General features: G+C 41.4%; 1 protein-coding gene across 2 annotated transcripts in view; it reads right to left on the bottom strand.

The window, feature by feature from the left end:
• Positions 1–116: 116 nt before the first annotated feature.
• Positions 117–16,800, bottom strand: part of nbeab (neurobeachin b) — a 215,038-nt gene continuing 198,354 nt past the window's right edge. Inside the window, exons 47-56 of one of the 2 annotated variants that reach the window (XM_085430573.1) lie at positions 14,483–14,650; positions 10,117–10,206; positions 8,867–9,059; positions 8,037–8,108; positions 7,726–7,881; positions 6,526–6,696; positions 3,952–4,053; positions 3,517–3,713; positions 3,062–3,213; positions 117–1,653 (exon numbers count right to left, since the gene is read on the bottom strand). In XM_085430573.1, coding sequence (XP_085286699.1) covers positions 1,563–1,653; positions 3,062–3,213; positions 3,517–3,713; positions 3,952–4,053; positions 6,526–6,696; positions 7,726–7,881; positions 8,037–8,108; positions 8,867–9,059; positions 10,117–10,206; positions 14,483–14,650 — 1,392 coding nt within the window. In that variant the 3' untranslated portion in view covers positions 117–1,562. The remainder of the gene's footprint in view (positions 1,654–3,061; positions 3,214–3,516; positions 3,714–3,951; positions 4,054–6,525; positions 6,697–7,725; positions 7,882–8,036; positions 8,109–8,866; positions 9,060–10,116; positions 10,207–14,482; positions 14,651–16,800) is intronic. The other variant, XM_085430574.1, reaches the window with a different exon arrangement.

The following is a 16,800-nucleotide window of genomic DNA, read 5'->3' as shown; positions in this document are numbered from 1 at the left end:
TACAGTTGCCAGTTTTGACCTAATTATTTCAGCTCCAGACACATCCTCCTGGAACATTTGCAGAATCCTTTTACTGTGTACTGATTGCAATAAAAATTAACTGCTTCATTCGGATATATTGTTAATGATATGACATTTTTATTCACAATAATGACACGATTTTCACAGGAAAGAAAAACCAGTGCCTTCAGGATTTTATAACATGCAAAATATTCAGCTTTGGGTAGGTAGGTTTATGTCTTGTAGCACCTGTTTAAAAAAAAATTAACCGCTAACTCCATCAGTTTGCATATTTTTGTTCATTTAAATTGACAGCTCATGGAAATCAACTTCTCCTTGCTTCATTTAAATCAAGACTCAATAGCTTTCATATCACCAAAAATAGACCATACTCATATTTATACTGCTGTCCTCTTCATTAATATATCATTTTGTTACACTGCTGAATACCTCTCATTGACCTATTTGTTGAACATGTCATAATATTGCTTTCAGAGCATGGAGTTATGGAGGACAGAAAATTGCAAAAGAAGAATAACTTAAAAAAAATCTGATATACATAAAGAACAGTATAAATGTTTGCAGTGCCAGAAACTGTAGAATGTCTTTAAAAATGGCACTTTCAGCTTTACCATAAACACGTTGACAATCATTAGACAATCCAACAAATCTGATATTTTAATCATTCGATGTTTTTTGGAAGAAACAATGTCTAAAAATAAATGCATGTTCCACATGACAAACTGGAATCGGTATACAATCTTTTCATATTTTCCATTAATAAACAATATAGTCCCCGATTTAAAATAAATTTGGAAATATCCATATTTATGACATGGTCATAAACGCTTTTCACAAAGGACACACTGAATTTCCATATAGACATTCAAACACAACAAATTAACAGTAAACATTGTCTTTTCACATACACATACACTTGACCACTGTTAACGATAAGCAAAGAAGGGTCGTATACGTGGAACTAACCAACTAATATCTGAAGAGCAATGAAAACCTTTGCAACATTTATACATGGCTTAATGGAACATGGTGGGTAGTCTAACAGCATTTAGATCGTTGCAAGTCTTTATAAGGAAGAAACACTTTAGACTGTCCTTTTTACAGGTTGAGCATTTTTTTTTCTTAGAAAAATGTTCCAAGTATCTGCCATACAAATGTTGTATAAATGTTCCTCATTTTGTTTCGCATTTTCACAGTTGAAACAGGAACATTAAGTATGTTTTAATAACTTAACTGTGTAATTTTGTTAATTAGAGTTGATTTCAGTCTCCTCTTATCCAGAACAGCAGACCTGCTCGACTCATTTGGGTAAATACTTCAGCTGGAGCTCAGGAGAAAACCAACAAACTGACTCCAGATTGTTTAGCAGCAGACATGTGTTCACCTCAGAGGCCAGATGAACACATGCAAGAACACACAGTCCTTTATCGTGCTGATGCCCCCAGCATCTTGGATTCTCTGCAGCACAACTCGGTCACTGGTTGATAGGTTTCCCTCTTAATTCTCCACACTAGCCTCCTGCTGCATGTATCCACCTCTCGTCAGTACCTGTTCTGATGCTCGTAGTGCCAGCGGTTGAAATCTATGTTAAATGCCACAATGCTGCCAGAGGCCATGCCGGTGATCAAAGTCCTAAAAGGCAAAAAAACAAGGAATAAATACCAGATATAATATTCCAATGTTAGAAAACTACTGGAAAATTTAAATATTCTTTCTATAACTTAATGCTATTCTAAAGGTGTGTGAATGAGAGCGAGAAACCAACATGCGTTAAAATATGTTCACTGTTTAAGCGTACTGCCATGAATCTGAATGATTTGTTAAAATCCCCACAGTGAGTGAATGAAACCGGTGCAGGAGGTCATGAGGGGCTGTGACAGTAAATTACTGAGTTCCTCTGACAACTCAAGTGGACCACTGAGTCCCACTGTCTTTCTGTAAGTGCCCTATGCCCCCAGTGTCCACATCTGGCTGGTATGTAGGAAAAGCAGCTGATTTCACAGGGTCGTCTTATATTGCTACACCTCGAGGGCTAAAATGCTCCAGCACAATGAACAGAGTTTTAGCAGAATGTCCTTCTGTTAAGGGAGTCAAGGAGCCCAGCTCACTTAGATTACCTAATGTCAACTTATTGAGAAAAGACACTGCAGCTGAATCGAGGGGTTCTTCAAATATTTAAGTGATTTAAGTGGTGGTTTAATACTTGTTTAATGTAAAAAAATAAATTAAAATAATTCAGTTTCCTCCAACTAGCCACTGCTTGTCTTAAAGGGTTATTTAAGCACCTTTGATGGTGCAGATTTAAGAACTAATGTTTGGATATATATGTGCTCACAAAGTTGAAGGGCATATGTGCATGTGTGTTTTTCAAAGCAAATTGAGCCTGATTTGGTGAAATGAAAAGTGAGACATGAACTTAAAAAAAATAGTGATCTGATGAAAATGTTGCACATTTATGCCTTGTTGATTACGCACACTTGTAATCAAGTTTTATGCATTTGGCCCGAGGTCTCTGTTTTTGGATAGGCCTGTAAATACTGAGGGATATTTGGCCTGTGGCTGTGAAGTGAAGCTTGAATGTTCAGGCTCTCTAACCTCTCTTGACTGCCAGGGTCACATGATGACGTCAGGCTTTTAGCCCCAAAGCGGACACTGCCGTCTGTGAGTCCAGACACTCATTATATGACTCCTGACAAATCTTGTGGAGAAATAACTTTCAGGACAAACAAGGGGCTGACCTGCCTTTAGATTTCTGCCTTCATGTATGTGTGCTGGCCAGTGTCCGAAATATATGCATTTGCACCCCTGTAATTTTTGTCTCTATGGCATGTGGATGAACTGTTAGAAATGTAGAGTTTATCCTTCTCAACCGGCTGGAGCAAAGAATTAAACCACTGACCTTCCAACAAGCTACCTGCTTTACCTCCTGTGCCACAACCGCCCCATTAAATGATTATAAATATACTTTGGTTTACCTCATTAAGCTCTTAATCTCATGGGCCTAATATACCATCACCAGCATACAACTGCTTGCCCTGACCTTTGATCGTGTGATAGGTCCATGGCTCGGATGCCTGCATCACAGCCTGGATAGATATAGAGCTGTTTGAAGTCACAAGCCTGCCACACCTCCACCACACCGTTGTCTCCACCTGTCACCAGGTTGTGGCCATCGCTGCTCAGGAGAATTGCCTACAGGAGGGATAGAGGCCAGTTACACGTGAAACTTCCAACCCAACATTTACTCACCTTTCTTGCTCCAGAATGAGAAATATATAGCATACTGAAAATACATGACATGATGCAACATACTGTACAACATTACTATCATCCAATCAAAGGTTAACTTGCTCAGTATGCATAAAAAAATGACTCAGTATTTGAATAAAATGTTATGTACTTGAGATTTAAATATCTCCAAACATTTTAAAACTGCAGATGAAAAAAAATGCATATTTCCTGGAGTATACTGATGTTTTTTTTAAGTTGGCATACCCTGGTGGAATCATTGACTTCCATTTGTGCCAGCAGTTTTCCATTAATGCTGAAGTTGCAGAAGCGTCCCCTCTCATAGTAGATGATACAGTGGCCCTCGCTGGAAACCGAGATGAGCCGTGGGCACAGATAGTGTTCTGGTCCCTCCAAAGCCCGCAAAAGGTCCCCTGTGATGGTATGGACCAGACACGGACCCTCTACCAAACCAGAACGCACATGTGATCAACCTGTGCTTATGTAAAGAATCTATAAAAATAGTCCATTTCTGTGAAGCGACTGCATATCTGTCATCTGGATAAACATTGGTTTGGAGGTGGTCACTAATCAAATGGTCATCTAATGCACGAGCACCGTTGTTCCAGTTTATTGGTGTACCTGATGTCACCTTTTTTTGTCCAGTCAATGTGACACGGAAGAACAAAGAAGCGCACTGACCTTTAGCTCCACTGATGACGAGGCCCAGCTCTGCACAAACTGATACACACACAACCTCCTGGTCGTGACCCGTGAGAACTGCTCGGGGTGCTGGGTAGTCACCTAAAGGACAAAAAGGCACACAATGTCACAAAACAAATGACTTGGCTAATTGTTTTTAAATCTGATGTGTGACTGCAAAAATCCTGTGAATAGCATGCTGCAGGTAATTTACCGGCCAGTACATAGTATTTTTGCGCTGTCACCGAGCACATTTATAAGACAATGAAATCATATAAACACAATCGCTGTGATTGTGACATACATCTGCTTGCAGGGAGGTCCATGTGAATTGTTATGTAAATGAAGGGATGCCCAGGGATGGCAGGGGAGGCACTTGATTTGATCCTGTGTGTCACATGATTGATGATGGCCGGGGGAGAGGTTAGTGAGGGGTGTTTCGTGGCACCTGGAGCAGACCTCGAATAGTGTCAGAACGATGAAAGCGGGAGTCTTTCTGAATTGCTCTGATCACCAAAAAAAAAAAAAAAACACCACTAAACCTTTCCCTAAATAGTGCTGAAGAAGGGAATGAACTTTTAATTAAATTATATCATGCGTAGAATGTTAAATCTCTTTAATTAATCATTAAATTCTACTTAAAGTAAATGACAAAACACAACTGAGAATCTCTAGTTGCTTTAAAAAACAAAGCTTAATATTCTGTATTTCTTTTGCTTAAAGGATATTTTTATATAGAATTTATATTTACACGTTTGTGATAGCTAACAAGTCTTCTGTTTGGGCCTTTACTGTAGTCATCACCTTTTCCCCAGCTGCTCATGCCAAACTTATGTCAAACTAACACTGAATAAGTATGAGACTGTTGGTGTCCACATGTAACTAAAAGTTCAGCCAATTCCGTCAAACTTTCCCTATTCACTGGATGACAGCACCATCCTGATAGATGATGTTGACACACTTTCGACCTCACCACCACCACCTCGGCATATTGCTTCTATAGCCGCGGCAGCAGTCCGGTCAGTGAGCCGGACTGTGATCGATGCAACACGGTCCCTTAGAGACCGGGACCTGAGCAGTGCTGTCAGTCCCAGTACCTGCTGCTGAGGGGGGCTGAATAGGACAAATGTCAGCAAAAGCCTCCGGGGGAAAAAGGAGCTCACCTACCCGACAAAAGATTCAATCACCCTGTACCAACTAACCCCCCCACCCTGCCTGAACCCTTGGGACAAGCTAGATTCAGCCACAACAATTACTTGGTGCAAATATCTCCTTGCAACCAGCGTGATGGGCTGAGTCTGAGGAGCATGGCCATGATTGAGCTGGAAGTTATTTTAATTATTAGACATAGAAGTTGCATGCAGGCTTTTGAGGCATGGGTGAAATCAATTTCCTCGCGAACGCCACATCTGCGAGATGATAGAGTAATGATCCGGCAAGCTGCTGCTACATATTCACAGAACCTTTTACTAGCATTACAGAAAATATAATAGGCATGAAATCACTAGAATGATATTCTTGGAAAAGATCGCTCATTGAGACAGTCAATAAGGATACAAAGGACTGCTGTTTTGCTTTACGGCATTAATTTGGGGCCTTTAATTGTAAAGGTATGAAAAGATGGTAGTAGTTAATTTGTCAAGACTAATGCCTTTCATCTGTATTTGAATATGATCATTAGTGGCTCAAAGATTTATATAAGAATAAAGTTTAAAAGTTCTCAGCTGCATCCTAATTGTTTTCCGCTCCCTGTGCTTCAGCTACATAGCTTCCTTTTATCTCCTGTCCATTAAAGGTGCATTGTAAGCACAAGTAGTGTGAATATCAGGGGAATACTGTTTTCCTGCTGCAGTAACACAAGTGCTATTGCCCCTTGCTAATTGGAGGCATCCAAGCTGAAATTCTTAATTAACTGTCGGAGCTTCAGTGAAGTTAATTAAAGGACACTCACGACTAATTCAGAGCTCCTAGAATCTGAGACGACTGGAAACACGAGATCTTTTAGGGCACACACACGGCATTGTTATCCAAAAATAAAATAAAAACAGTTTTTTCCCCCCCTTTATTTTCAGTTTTTTCCCCATTCCACACCATATATGGTTCTGCTTGCTGCATGGTACTGTAACAGTTCCTTTTGTGATTAATTGTCTGAAACACAAGACAATCAGTGCGAATGAGAAACTAAATGAACTGAGCAGCAGAAATCACACACTGGGGTCTACTATTATGAATGCCAAGACATCTGGAGTCCTCTACTTGAAAGCAGCACATCTCAATGTAATGAATCACACTAATGTATCACAGCTTCGGTGCAGATAAATGATCGTCCCCCGTCACTCCTCTGGATTTGATTGTAGAATCTAATTATAGAATAGAAATATTTTTCACCAGTTTATTAAAATAAAAAAAAAAAACAACCAACAAACAAACAAAAATACTAGACTTGTTTACCTTTACAGACTTTCATTTCACAACCAAGAAATGGCATAATTAACTATAAACATGTCCAGAGGGCAGTTCTTCTCCTCTTTTGTTATGCATGCGAGTGCGTGGCACTTGGATACGGTTACTCACTGTTATTGGGGTTGTCGCCGATAATATGGTGCCGCCCACTCCAGTACCATAGTAGCAACGTAGCATCACGGGACCCAGAGACGATGTAGCAGTCTCCTCCAATGTAGGACTCTGATCGGGCCAGACATGTCACCACGTCCCAGTGGCCAAAAACTATCTGGGTCAGCTTACCTAAAGTGGATACACGCTGTACATGAGTTTGGTGTTGACAAAGTCCAGAAATGTAAAGACTGCTACAACTGGTACTGTGAATGCTGTCACTTCAGTAAAGAGAGTTAATTTATTAATTAGTGAATAAATACTTGTAAAAGTTAATCTAGTGGTTAACCAGCTTTTCAAAATAAAACTTTTGCTTATGACCCCGTTTAAAAGATAACGTCCTTAGCATTTTTAAATGGATTATTTAAGCTACCCAGTGTTTCTAAAGAGAAAGAGAGTGTGTCAAACTCCTGTAATTATATAGCATATATAAAATATGGAAGTGGCCACCATGACACCACTGATTTGTTTGTTTTGTTTGACTCACGATTTTGAAGCCATAGCATTTCAGACATCGCTATCTTGTTTTTCATTTTTAAACTGGATTTGGGAGGCAAATGATGGATCTGAGACAAATGGCATGCATATCCAGTAGCAACCTGTCAGTCACAAGGTAGCTACTCTCCAGTACATACCATGATTTTACTCAAAATAGGATAACAAGTTACAATATGATAAACATGCAGTAATAAATTAAATTAGTGACTGGGCCATAATTTAATAGGAAAGTGTTTAATAAGGTCATAAGTGAAGAGAGAAGAGGGAGAACTTTTGCAGAGCCTTTAATAGTTATTTTCACAACCAAAGGAACAAAATCAAGTTTAATGCAATTCTGCTCTAGCTTCACTTTTCAGACCTATCTTTTACATACAGTCTGTGCTTGCATTGTAAGGTGCAATGCTAATCCTTTTTATATATACACACATACCAACACAAATTAATGTTACCTAAGCCGAATGAAAAATAAGAATAAGGAGAAAAAAAATTTAAAATAACTTTTTTTTTCTTATTTCAGTCCATTATTATTTATTATTTTCACCCATTTTCTACAAGGCTTGTCAGGAGAGAGGAGCAACAATACTGTATCATTACCGTCATAGCACTGTCCTCCACACATCAGTGCACACCTCTGTAGGAAATAGAGTTTACACTCTAACCTACCTGTCTCAGAGGAGTACACACGGAAGCTCTTGTCCCAGAAGCCACACACCAGGATGTAGCGGTTGTCAGCTGTCACGACAAAACAGTGTGTGGTGATTTGGATGCTTTGGTCCACTAGGTCTGTGATCTGACGCTTGTTGCTTCCAGTATTGTTGGCTGTGGGAAAAAAAAGAAAGAAAGAAATAACACATGTCCCAAGCAATTTCCCAAGCAAAGCTATAAATTAAGGACTGTGCCATTTTATACAGATCTAAAACTCCATTAGATATTTTTGTTTAATGCTGTTTTTTTTTCCATTCAAGCTCACTCACCAACCAGAGAATCCATCTCTATGGGTAAGTGATGTGCCTGTTCCAGGGAGTAGCCGGGTGCTCCTCGGAGACCTGAATCCAGACAGATATGTGAGCCTGTTTCTGACCAATGGACATATCTGCACACACGCGCACACCTGTTCCACTTTTAGAGCCAAGTTAATTCATGATATCTTCCAGGAGATGGAAGCATTGGAGGTCCATCTGTCTTACTCTGCTTTTTTCCCCCCCAGAGTGTCAAATTGAATGGAGATATTTTATCCATGTGAACATATCTGGAGCCAGTTTTGAAGCAGCTACATGCCTGAAAATATGGAGGTCTTGTTATCGTAATTATTCTGAAAAGCCAAACCACATTTCCCTCCTCTCCAACAGGATGGCAAGGGTGCTGCAGCTGTGTTCATTAGTGTGGGTGCAGCCAGAGCCGCCACATAGAGCAGGCTCTTTGGTCCGGAGGTCTGTGTGTTTCTACAGTGACAGATGGGGATGTGTGAGGAGAATGTGGTGCAGTTGTGGCCTAATTTTCTAGTAACCATTGCTTTGGCCCTCTGACCCTGAGGTGAGGCCGATTCTCAGGGTTTGGCTCCGTGGGTAATGTTGTTCACACATGTCTGAGAAGTAACATGTGGAAACACTCACGGTCAGCTTACCTGGGAGGTGCTAGCCTCTCCCATAGCCAGCTGGCTGCAGCTCTATTATGAGCAGTTGGTAGTTTTTTTGGTGTGTGTGTGTGTGCGATGGTGATGAAGTGATTTTACAGGGCCACTGCTGTGGTAGGTATGGCATGTGGTGTGGCACACTTTTGTGCATGTGAGCTGAGCTCCACTCACCGACGGTGTTGTGCCATCGGTTGACTGCAAATAGGCGGCTGCAGGTGACAGTGACCACAGCAGGTATTGTAAGATGGGGCAGAGTGTTGGCAGCCACGTGGGTTACGGGTGAATTGGAGGGAAACTTCAACACCATAATGACATCCTGCTGCATCTGGTCCTTGAACATTAGGGGACTCTGTGGAAGGAAACACTATTGAGTAGAAGAGAGAAAAGACAAAGTGTGGAAAAGGATGGAGTAGTACAATGTTGGGAGAGGAGGAGGAGAAGGAGGAAGAGGAGCAGGATGGGAGGCGATGGAAAAAATGAAAAAGAAGAGATATGAAAAGATGAAAGAAAAAGAATGCAAGAGGCAATTAGTATGGAGGTTGGAGGAAAAACTAGGTTTAGACACAAAGGAGAGTTTCATGCACTGTCCCCTATGGGAAGCAGGGACTAAGACACAGGTAGACATGGGAAACTGGGATGGTATTGACTGCACGTATGAGATGGTGCATACATGTACATACATCAGAAAATGGCCCATAAGGAAAGCACTAAAAGCAACTGGCTTTTTAAAAACGTTTGCAATGTGCTTTTCCTACCTTTTCCTACTATGCTGACTTCTGCATGTGTAGCAGAAGTAAAAGCAATGGCAGACATAGTGATACTAGCAATACTGTAAGATCTGAAACAGTTTTAGGTCTCATCCTTGATACAGGAAGCCATTTAAAGAACTGGAGAGAAGTGATGAAAATATTCTCAACATTTGCCAAAGTAGAAAACGGACCTAAAAGGTCTTAAGTTTCTTGTAGGGAGAGAGAAACAGAGAGCCATGTGAGCATAATGAGGACAAGGCTGGTTGTTACATGGATTGGACAGGGAAGAGGTGCTTCCAATATAAAGAAAGGCACTACTAGGCCAGTAGAGAGCACTATTCCATTTTAACCACACTCCTAGTAGGCAGTACCAGCTCCAGAACAGTGCAGACCACTGGAACTAAAAGATTGTTTGCTATACTGAGGGTCTGTGACCTACATGATGTAGGACTTCTGAAAAATGTATCTTCTGTTATAAAAGATCAGATTCAAAGAAACTTTTGGAAGTGAGAATTTGAGGACTTCCTTGTCAATCTTCTGTCTACTGTACCTACAAACACATTCACGCTAACACACACCATCCGGGCTTGGACAGGTCCACACATCCTTCCTCATGCACACCAGCACCACCAGAGGTGCAGGGAATTTTCCCAGCATGCTCGCTGTTCTCACCAGGTGCATGGCGGAGCTGCGTGGAGGATGTGGCTCAATAAGCAACTGAGATGGCGTCTGTCCAAAGCTCTGGATCTGCGCCTCTGTGGCCTGCGGGAGAGAGAGAGAGAGGAGAAGGAGAGAGAGAGAGCGGCTGTCACAATCAATATGCATCAAAGTGATGGGTCAATGCGTTACTTGACAATGCAAGCAAATCCTAACTCAGCCGTGCCTCTGAGGAAGGGGGGAGGTAAAGGGAAAGGGGTGCACTCCCAATCCGCCTGGGTGCTCCCCCTTCCCCCCTCACCCTGCAGAGTCATCCAAGTGTTAGTATGGAAGAGACAAGCCTTTTCCTATTAACATGCTTCAGTTAACCATTCCCATTTCCAGGAGCAGGGGCCCCAACTGCACAAACGTTAACCTGGAGTGACATCCAGCTAGGACCGCAGCAAGCCGGTGTGCTTTTAGATGTTATTGTGCTTGAAACAAAAGGGTAAAAGCATGTGTATGCACATTAACATGTATTAAACAGAGCCACAAAATTACACAAGCAGGTCAGGGCAATTTGGTTAAAGGTACTTTGATGAAAGATGATTCGTGGGGTATAAAATACAAGTCTAAATGCATGTGATGTTAGAAAACTACCTAAAAACAGCCATTAAAAGAGTAGATTTAAAAAAGAAAATCCATTTAAATAGACACTAGATCTAATTTGCCTGCAGTTAGAGGGAGCAAAAAACAAATAGTAAGAGCTGCTGAGCTTGACTGAAAGTGGGGCACTCCACGGTGGGAGTGATTGATGTGACTGGAGCCACTTCCACCATCAGAGGGGAGCTTGTAGACGTCCGTCAATGCCACTGTGCACAATGGAACATACATCGCTCAGCCTTTCGCCCGCCCTTCTGACTGCCTGGCCAGCTAGCCCTCATTTTCCTCCGCCTGTACACACCACTCACTATCAAAAAGACCCATTGGGTAACACATGCCACAGTGGGAGAAGTGGCATGGGAAGTTTGGAGGTGATACTGAATTAGGACAAGCCACCTGCAAGCCACACGGTCGCCCCCAACACCCCCGATCACTTCCTATCTTCCACAGCACCAAAAAAAAAAAAAAAAAAAAAGGCGCTGTCTGCACAGCTCTGTCGCTTAGTAGTGAAAGTTTCACGTGAGTTGGGGAGCACATTTGGCAATCATTAAGTGTTAGTCGGGGTTTCTTTACAATGCAGTCTGTCAAGTAATAAGCAACTGACATTATGGCTATTTAAGGTTAGGTTTGGGGTTAGGGTCACCGTGTCTGTTCAAGTAGAGACATTTGATACAAAGATCAGAAAGGCTAAGAAGGCCATGTGGAAAACATCAACATATTTTTTATGATGATTCTATTATTGGGGAAACTGGGTGCAGCAAAGCCCCATTTTGGTAGCCTCAGAAAACCCTGAACACCAAAAGTTTCCAAGTGCAAACAGGAGAGTTTGTCTCTGTATGTGTTTTTGTGTTATGGGGGCAGGGGGGCAGGGGGGGTTTGACTTGTTGAAGGTTAACCCAAGAACATGTTCTTCCACTATATGATCAAAACACATCAATAGCTCTCAGCTATTTAAATACTAATCTTCAGTGATGTATGTCAGAAACTTATCTCGATCTGAGATGGAGAGCACTTAACAGGTAGTTCATTAGTATAAGTCACTTCAGGCTTTGATTTTTGGCTGATAAGTGACACTTATTGCCAAAGCCATCTGGATGATCTTCCCTCCCAGCAAAAACCCACCTTGCTTGGATGAGCACCAAACATCCGTTATAACTCACCATGTGTATTTGTCTGTCTGACTTTGTTTGCATCTAATTGTGTTATGAGCAAAAGGCTTCAGAGGTGAGTGTCTCCAGCTCCCTGCGTCTCTACTGTATGCTCCCCAAACGGGTGGCAGTCTCTATGGAGGATCCTCCAGTGCACTCATGCAATGCAGCAACACAACAGCTCTGTCACACAGACTGCAGACATGGCCTTGCATTGCCCCACTAAGCACCGTGTGCTGAGTCACGACACCTGAGATGCACAGTGGCAACTGCAAACATGAAGCTGCGGCACCTTTCACCTTTTGGTAGATCCCATAGATTACAGATGGCGAATTGCTTTTAAGTAGAAATTTAAACAGGTTGCAAAAACCCATCAAAACCATACAAACCCATGTAAATATATGTGAAGGTACCATTTAGAATTTGTAAAATCTGTGTAACTGAGTTATTTTCCCATGTGACAACATCACTGCCCATTCTTTACATGCCTGTGGAAATTTGTTTAAGATAAGCTTATCTGCAATCCCTAAGTACAAATAAAGAATTGCCTTGGGGGTGTTTCTTGAGTGACAGCTTGGGAGCTGAGCAGAAATGTCTCAAACATTATGTCCACCAGTATGTGTTTGTTTCGAATGCAGCTATGATCACTGATAATGCACATTAAATCCTATATGATCGCTGATTAATACAGATTAAGGTCAAGCATTTAAACATGTATTCCATCATAATTAGAATATCACAGTGAAATCACTCTAAAGTATGTCAGCTACTTCAAAGCCCCACATTTGCTAGCTATAGCACACTTTGTTGTCTCTGTTGAATCAGAGGGGGCAGGAGGGGCAGTGACATGAGGAGGAATAGAGTCCTACTGATGAATAATTTGTCTGTTTACTTCTGAGTGACACAGTGGGGTCTGAATCCAGGGGTTGCTGTCATGTTTTTCAGTAAGAGAGCGCTGTCACGAGAAGCATCACGGTGAAGGACTGCTGTTCCGGCAGTGTGCCCAGTAGAGCTGTCACCGTGCCCTCAACCAGAGGCCCAGCGGCATGTCAGAGGGTGTCATCATTTTCATCTGACACACAGGCGGAAATTATCTCTCATGACCTCTAATTTCTTGACATTTCAAATGCCTTAATTGTTGTGACTAATGCCAGATCTGCAGCTTCACCTGTCAGGCCCAGAATGAATCAATACCCCGAAGTCAATCGCCACATTTTAGAAAAAAGCAAGACATTCACTGGGCACACTTCCATGCCACACCTCACCGACTCATTAAGGCAGAAGTGGAACAGAAGCAGGTAGTCACCTGCCAAATGTTCTTAACATTCTCAGACTGTGCAGAATATTGATGATTTTTAATCAAATTACATGGCTTCTACTTGGAACAAAATCATATTTGCAACTTTGCAATACAATAAAACAAAATAAATATATTTTAATGCATGAACATGACGACTTTTCCAAAAACCATGTTCATGAGATTACTGGGAGTTTTAATATACAAAAAAGTCCACCTGGAATGAAAAACTGAACTGTGGGTATGAAGGCTCGTCTTAATTAGTGCTCATCATATCAACATTACATCAGTTGCAATTAGCTGAACCAATTTCTTTCTCCTTCACAAAATATATTCACAATACATGTCACAACAGAGAATACATCAACTGGGTGCAATTAGGGAGCCTGAGTAGCAGGCTTCCTAATGTGCAACTAACTAACAGTACTGTCATCTCACAGGGTAACAACAGCCAGGGTGGAAGACAGCTTAAAACCAGCTCAATCTGATGCAAAATAAACAAGGCATCATCTAAAATTGTCCTCAAAATGATGAAAACCAACTCTTTCACAATATGGTTTGGTAATTAGATCAGCCAAATCTTCTGCAGGTGATTTGCATAGTGGTCACTTGATAAATAAAGGCGCCCCTGGAAGTGACAGTATATAAATGACTTGTTTTGCAGACAGCAGATGGTGGATATCACAGGGAGAGACGAGCTCACACTGGAAAGTACCACAATGCATGCCAGCTGCTGCATATTCTGGTCCCCTTTCCCCTTGCAATTACGCTATTCACGAGTAGTATGGCGGAGCGAGTAGTTATTCAATTAATTTGTTAAGAACAAGAGGATTCACTCCCTCATCTACTGACTAAGTGACCTTTGGTGATTGATCAAAGAGTGAGGTCACATTCACTGATCTGATTCAGGGTGAGGACAGACAGTATCTTCGACATGACAAAAAAAGGAGGACATTGTTACGATGTTAAGACAAGCTGTGAATAATGATAATGCTGAATGATATGAAAGGACTATTGTTTATCTGAGAGAGTATTAATAATTCCAGAAAATCTGTTTGTGTAACCAGGAAATTACACAAATAAAAAATAAAACCTGCAGTGAGTCATGATCTTTATCTGATTCTCTCACGGTGTACATTTGCATGACACAACATTTGACTGACAGATGCATGATGCGAATGCTCCTGGAGCTCCTGCACATGCCAGAACAAATAGAGACAGGAAGTTGTGGTTATGTTGAGCAACAGAAAAAAAAAAAAAGAGGGGTTGGCGTGTGTGCGTCCGTGTGCTTTACCTCTCTGAGCAAAGGGTCAGTGATACTGTCCAGGTTGACGGAGCCCTCGTAAGTCAGGTAGTGAAAGACGTTGAGGGCGCGCATCGCCTCTGGGCCTCGCTGCTTGTAGCCGAAAATAAGGTCAATCCACTGATGAAGCTGACATGACACAAACTCGCTTTCCAGGGCCTGTCAGAGGAGTATGGGGCAATTAGAGGTGAGAGGCATACCAGCAGCGCATAGCACATGGGCCAAAAGACACAATACAAATTTCACTTCCACCCAACAGTGAGTAACACAAAACACAACCTTACTGACCATTACATTACCTTTAAATATAACAAAACTAATTACAAAGTGAACTATAATGGAAAGTATGACTGAAGCATTAAACATTTTAGTTTCTATTAATAATATTTTTTTGAGGTTTTTTTTACTGGACATAAAGATTAGAAGGAGTACGCAAACAGAAGCTGAATGCTCAATAATCTAATCAGCTGACTGAAGGGGAAACCTCCCATATCATATTTCTCTGTCCACTTAAAAAACTATCTTTGCACGGAGACAAAGAAATTGGTTCAATACTAACAGGATCCATATTACAGTACAACTGTCTACAGGAAAACACTGATAAATTACTTGCAAGAGCAAAAGAGGAGACTAAATTTCTTGCGGGAGAGCTACTGAGATATTTAGGATAAGATTTATGTCCGATAATTATTATAAATATACCTATGGAAAGCATGCAGTGGGTGGGGGATGGGGGCGGGGGGTGCATTGTTCCAGAATATTGTACAATACAATTCCCATGCATGCAGGCGTAAGGCTTTGCTGGAGAAATTTTACACTCCTCCCCTCGCGTCAGGAATAACAGCCATTACCAACAAAGCCTGCTCAAGCACACAGAGGCAGAGTTTGCCACAGGGCATATCACTACAATTGAAAGTGGCACATGCAAAGATGGGAAGTGGGAGGAAAAGAGATGGAGGGAGGAGGGGTGGGGAGAAAAGGAGGGAATGAAGAAAGAAAGAGTGAGAAAGAGGGGGAGGCAGTCAGAGCGATTCTCTGACAGAAATGAAATAATAGAGGAAGCACGAGTGTGGGCTAGCTAGAGAACAGAACAAAAGAAAGACAAAAAAATGGAGGCTGAGGACTATGATTTTCAGGGCGTGTGAATACACTGGTCTGAGAATCCAACAATGCAATGCAACATCACACATGTATCCTTCAACAGTGAGAAAACATCGACTGTAATCCTTTTTTTTTTTTTTATCCGTGTTGTTGGAGATGCAGACATGCCAGTAACAACTCCCAGCCTTTCCCTTTTCTACCACTTCTCTGCCAGTATACAAGGCTGAAAGAGCTCAACCAGGCAGTCCGAGTACAGCATGGGGAAAGGTCACCTGCATAAGACCAGCCAGGCTCTGTCACTCCAGCTGAAAAGGTCAAGAGTGTTCGTGCAGCCTCCTTTTACCTCTAGTTCAAAAAACACGGTGGCCTCTAACCTCAGGATGCCTGAAAGTTTGTGTCTTCATAGCAATGTTAAAGAAGCCATTCTGGTTTTCAAGTAGAAGCAAATCTTTATACTTAAATGGAGGCGTATCATTGAGCATTATTTCCAATAATATAAACTTTGATTTTAAATGTATCTATTCTGCTCAAATTACAATTTATTTTTGAAGGTATACTATCATAACCAAGAAACATCACTACAGTACTAGACTACTGGTTATTGAAGATCAATTTTTCTAAATAGGAATTTTAAGTCTCCAAAAAGCAGCTTTTCAGCTCTAAAAACATGATGTTATTTTTAATGTTAATATTTATTGAGAAAATATGCCCATATGTGTACCAATGTATCCACACTGCTGCAAACAGAAGCTATTGTGTTCTTGCTCATTAGGTTTAGCGGGGAGGGGAGCTGTTGAGCTTCTGCAGTAAATGATTCCAGATTAAAGGGAGAGTCGAGTTTATCTGAAGGTAAGAAATGGGTCCGATCTCATTGTCTATTTCTGCTGTTCCCAAAACCTGTTGGGAGTTATGAGTCACGTGTTGATAGGCTATCTGTATTAACTGTGCACACACACAGACAAATATGCAGACATGTCCACACACATGCAGATGAAAAGCACCCCGCACACTGCTAAAGTGATGAGCCCTGGCTTTACAGAAGGTAACACTATAGGACAAACTTGCCCTCAACCTCATCTTTTGGAGACACCACTGGGGTCAGATTGTACAATGTTAGTATTGAGTGATGGGCTTTATAAGATGAGCCATGAATAAGACAAGGAGGCAGATGCATGGGAAGGTTAAAAGGAAGAGTGGGAAATTGATTG

This window comes from Copadichromis virginalis, linkage group LG14, assembly GCF_057382275.1.
Source record: "Copadichromis virginalis isolate Kocher_CV1m ecotype Utaka linkage group LG14, C_Virginalis_male_GT1.1, whole genome shotgun sequence".
NCBI lineage: Eukaryota > Metazoa > Chordata > Actinopteri > Cichliformes > Cichlidae > Copadichromis > Copadichromis virginalis.
Note: the sequence above shows the minus strand (reverse complement) of the source record. Positions and strands in the feature narration are given on the sequence as shown.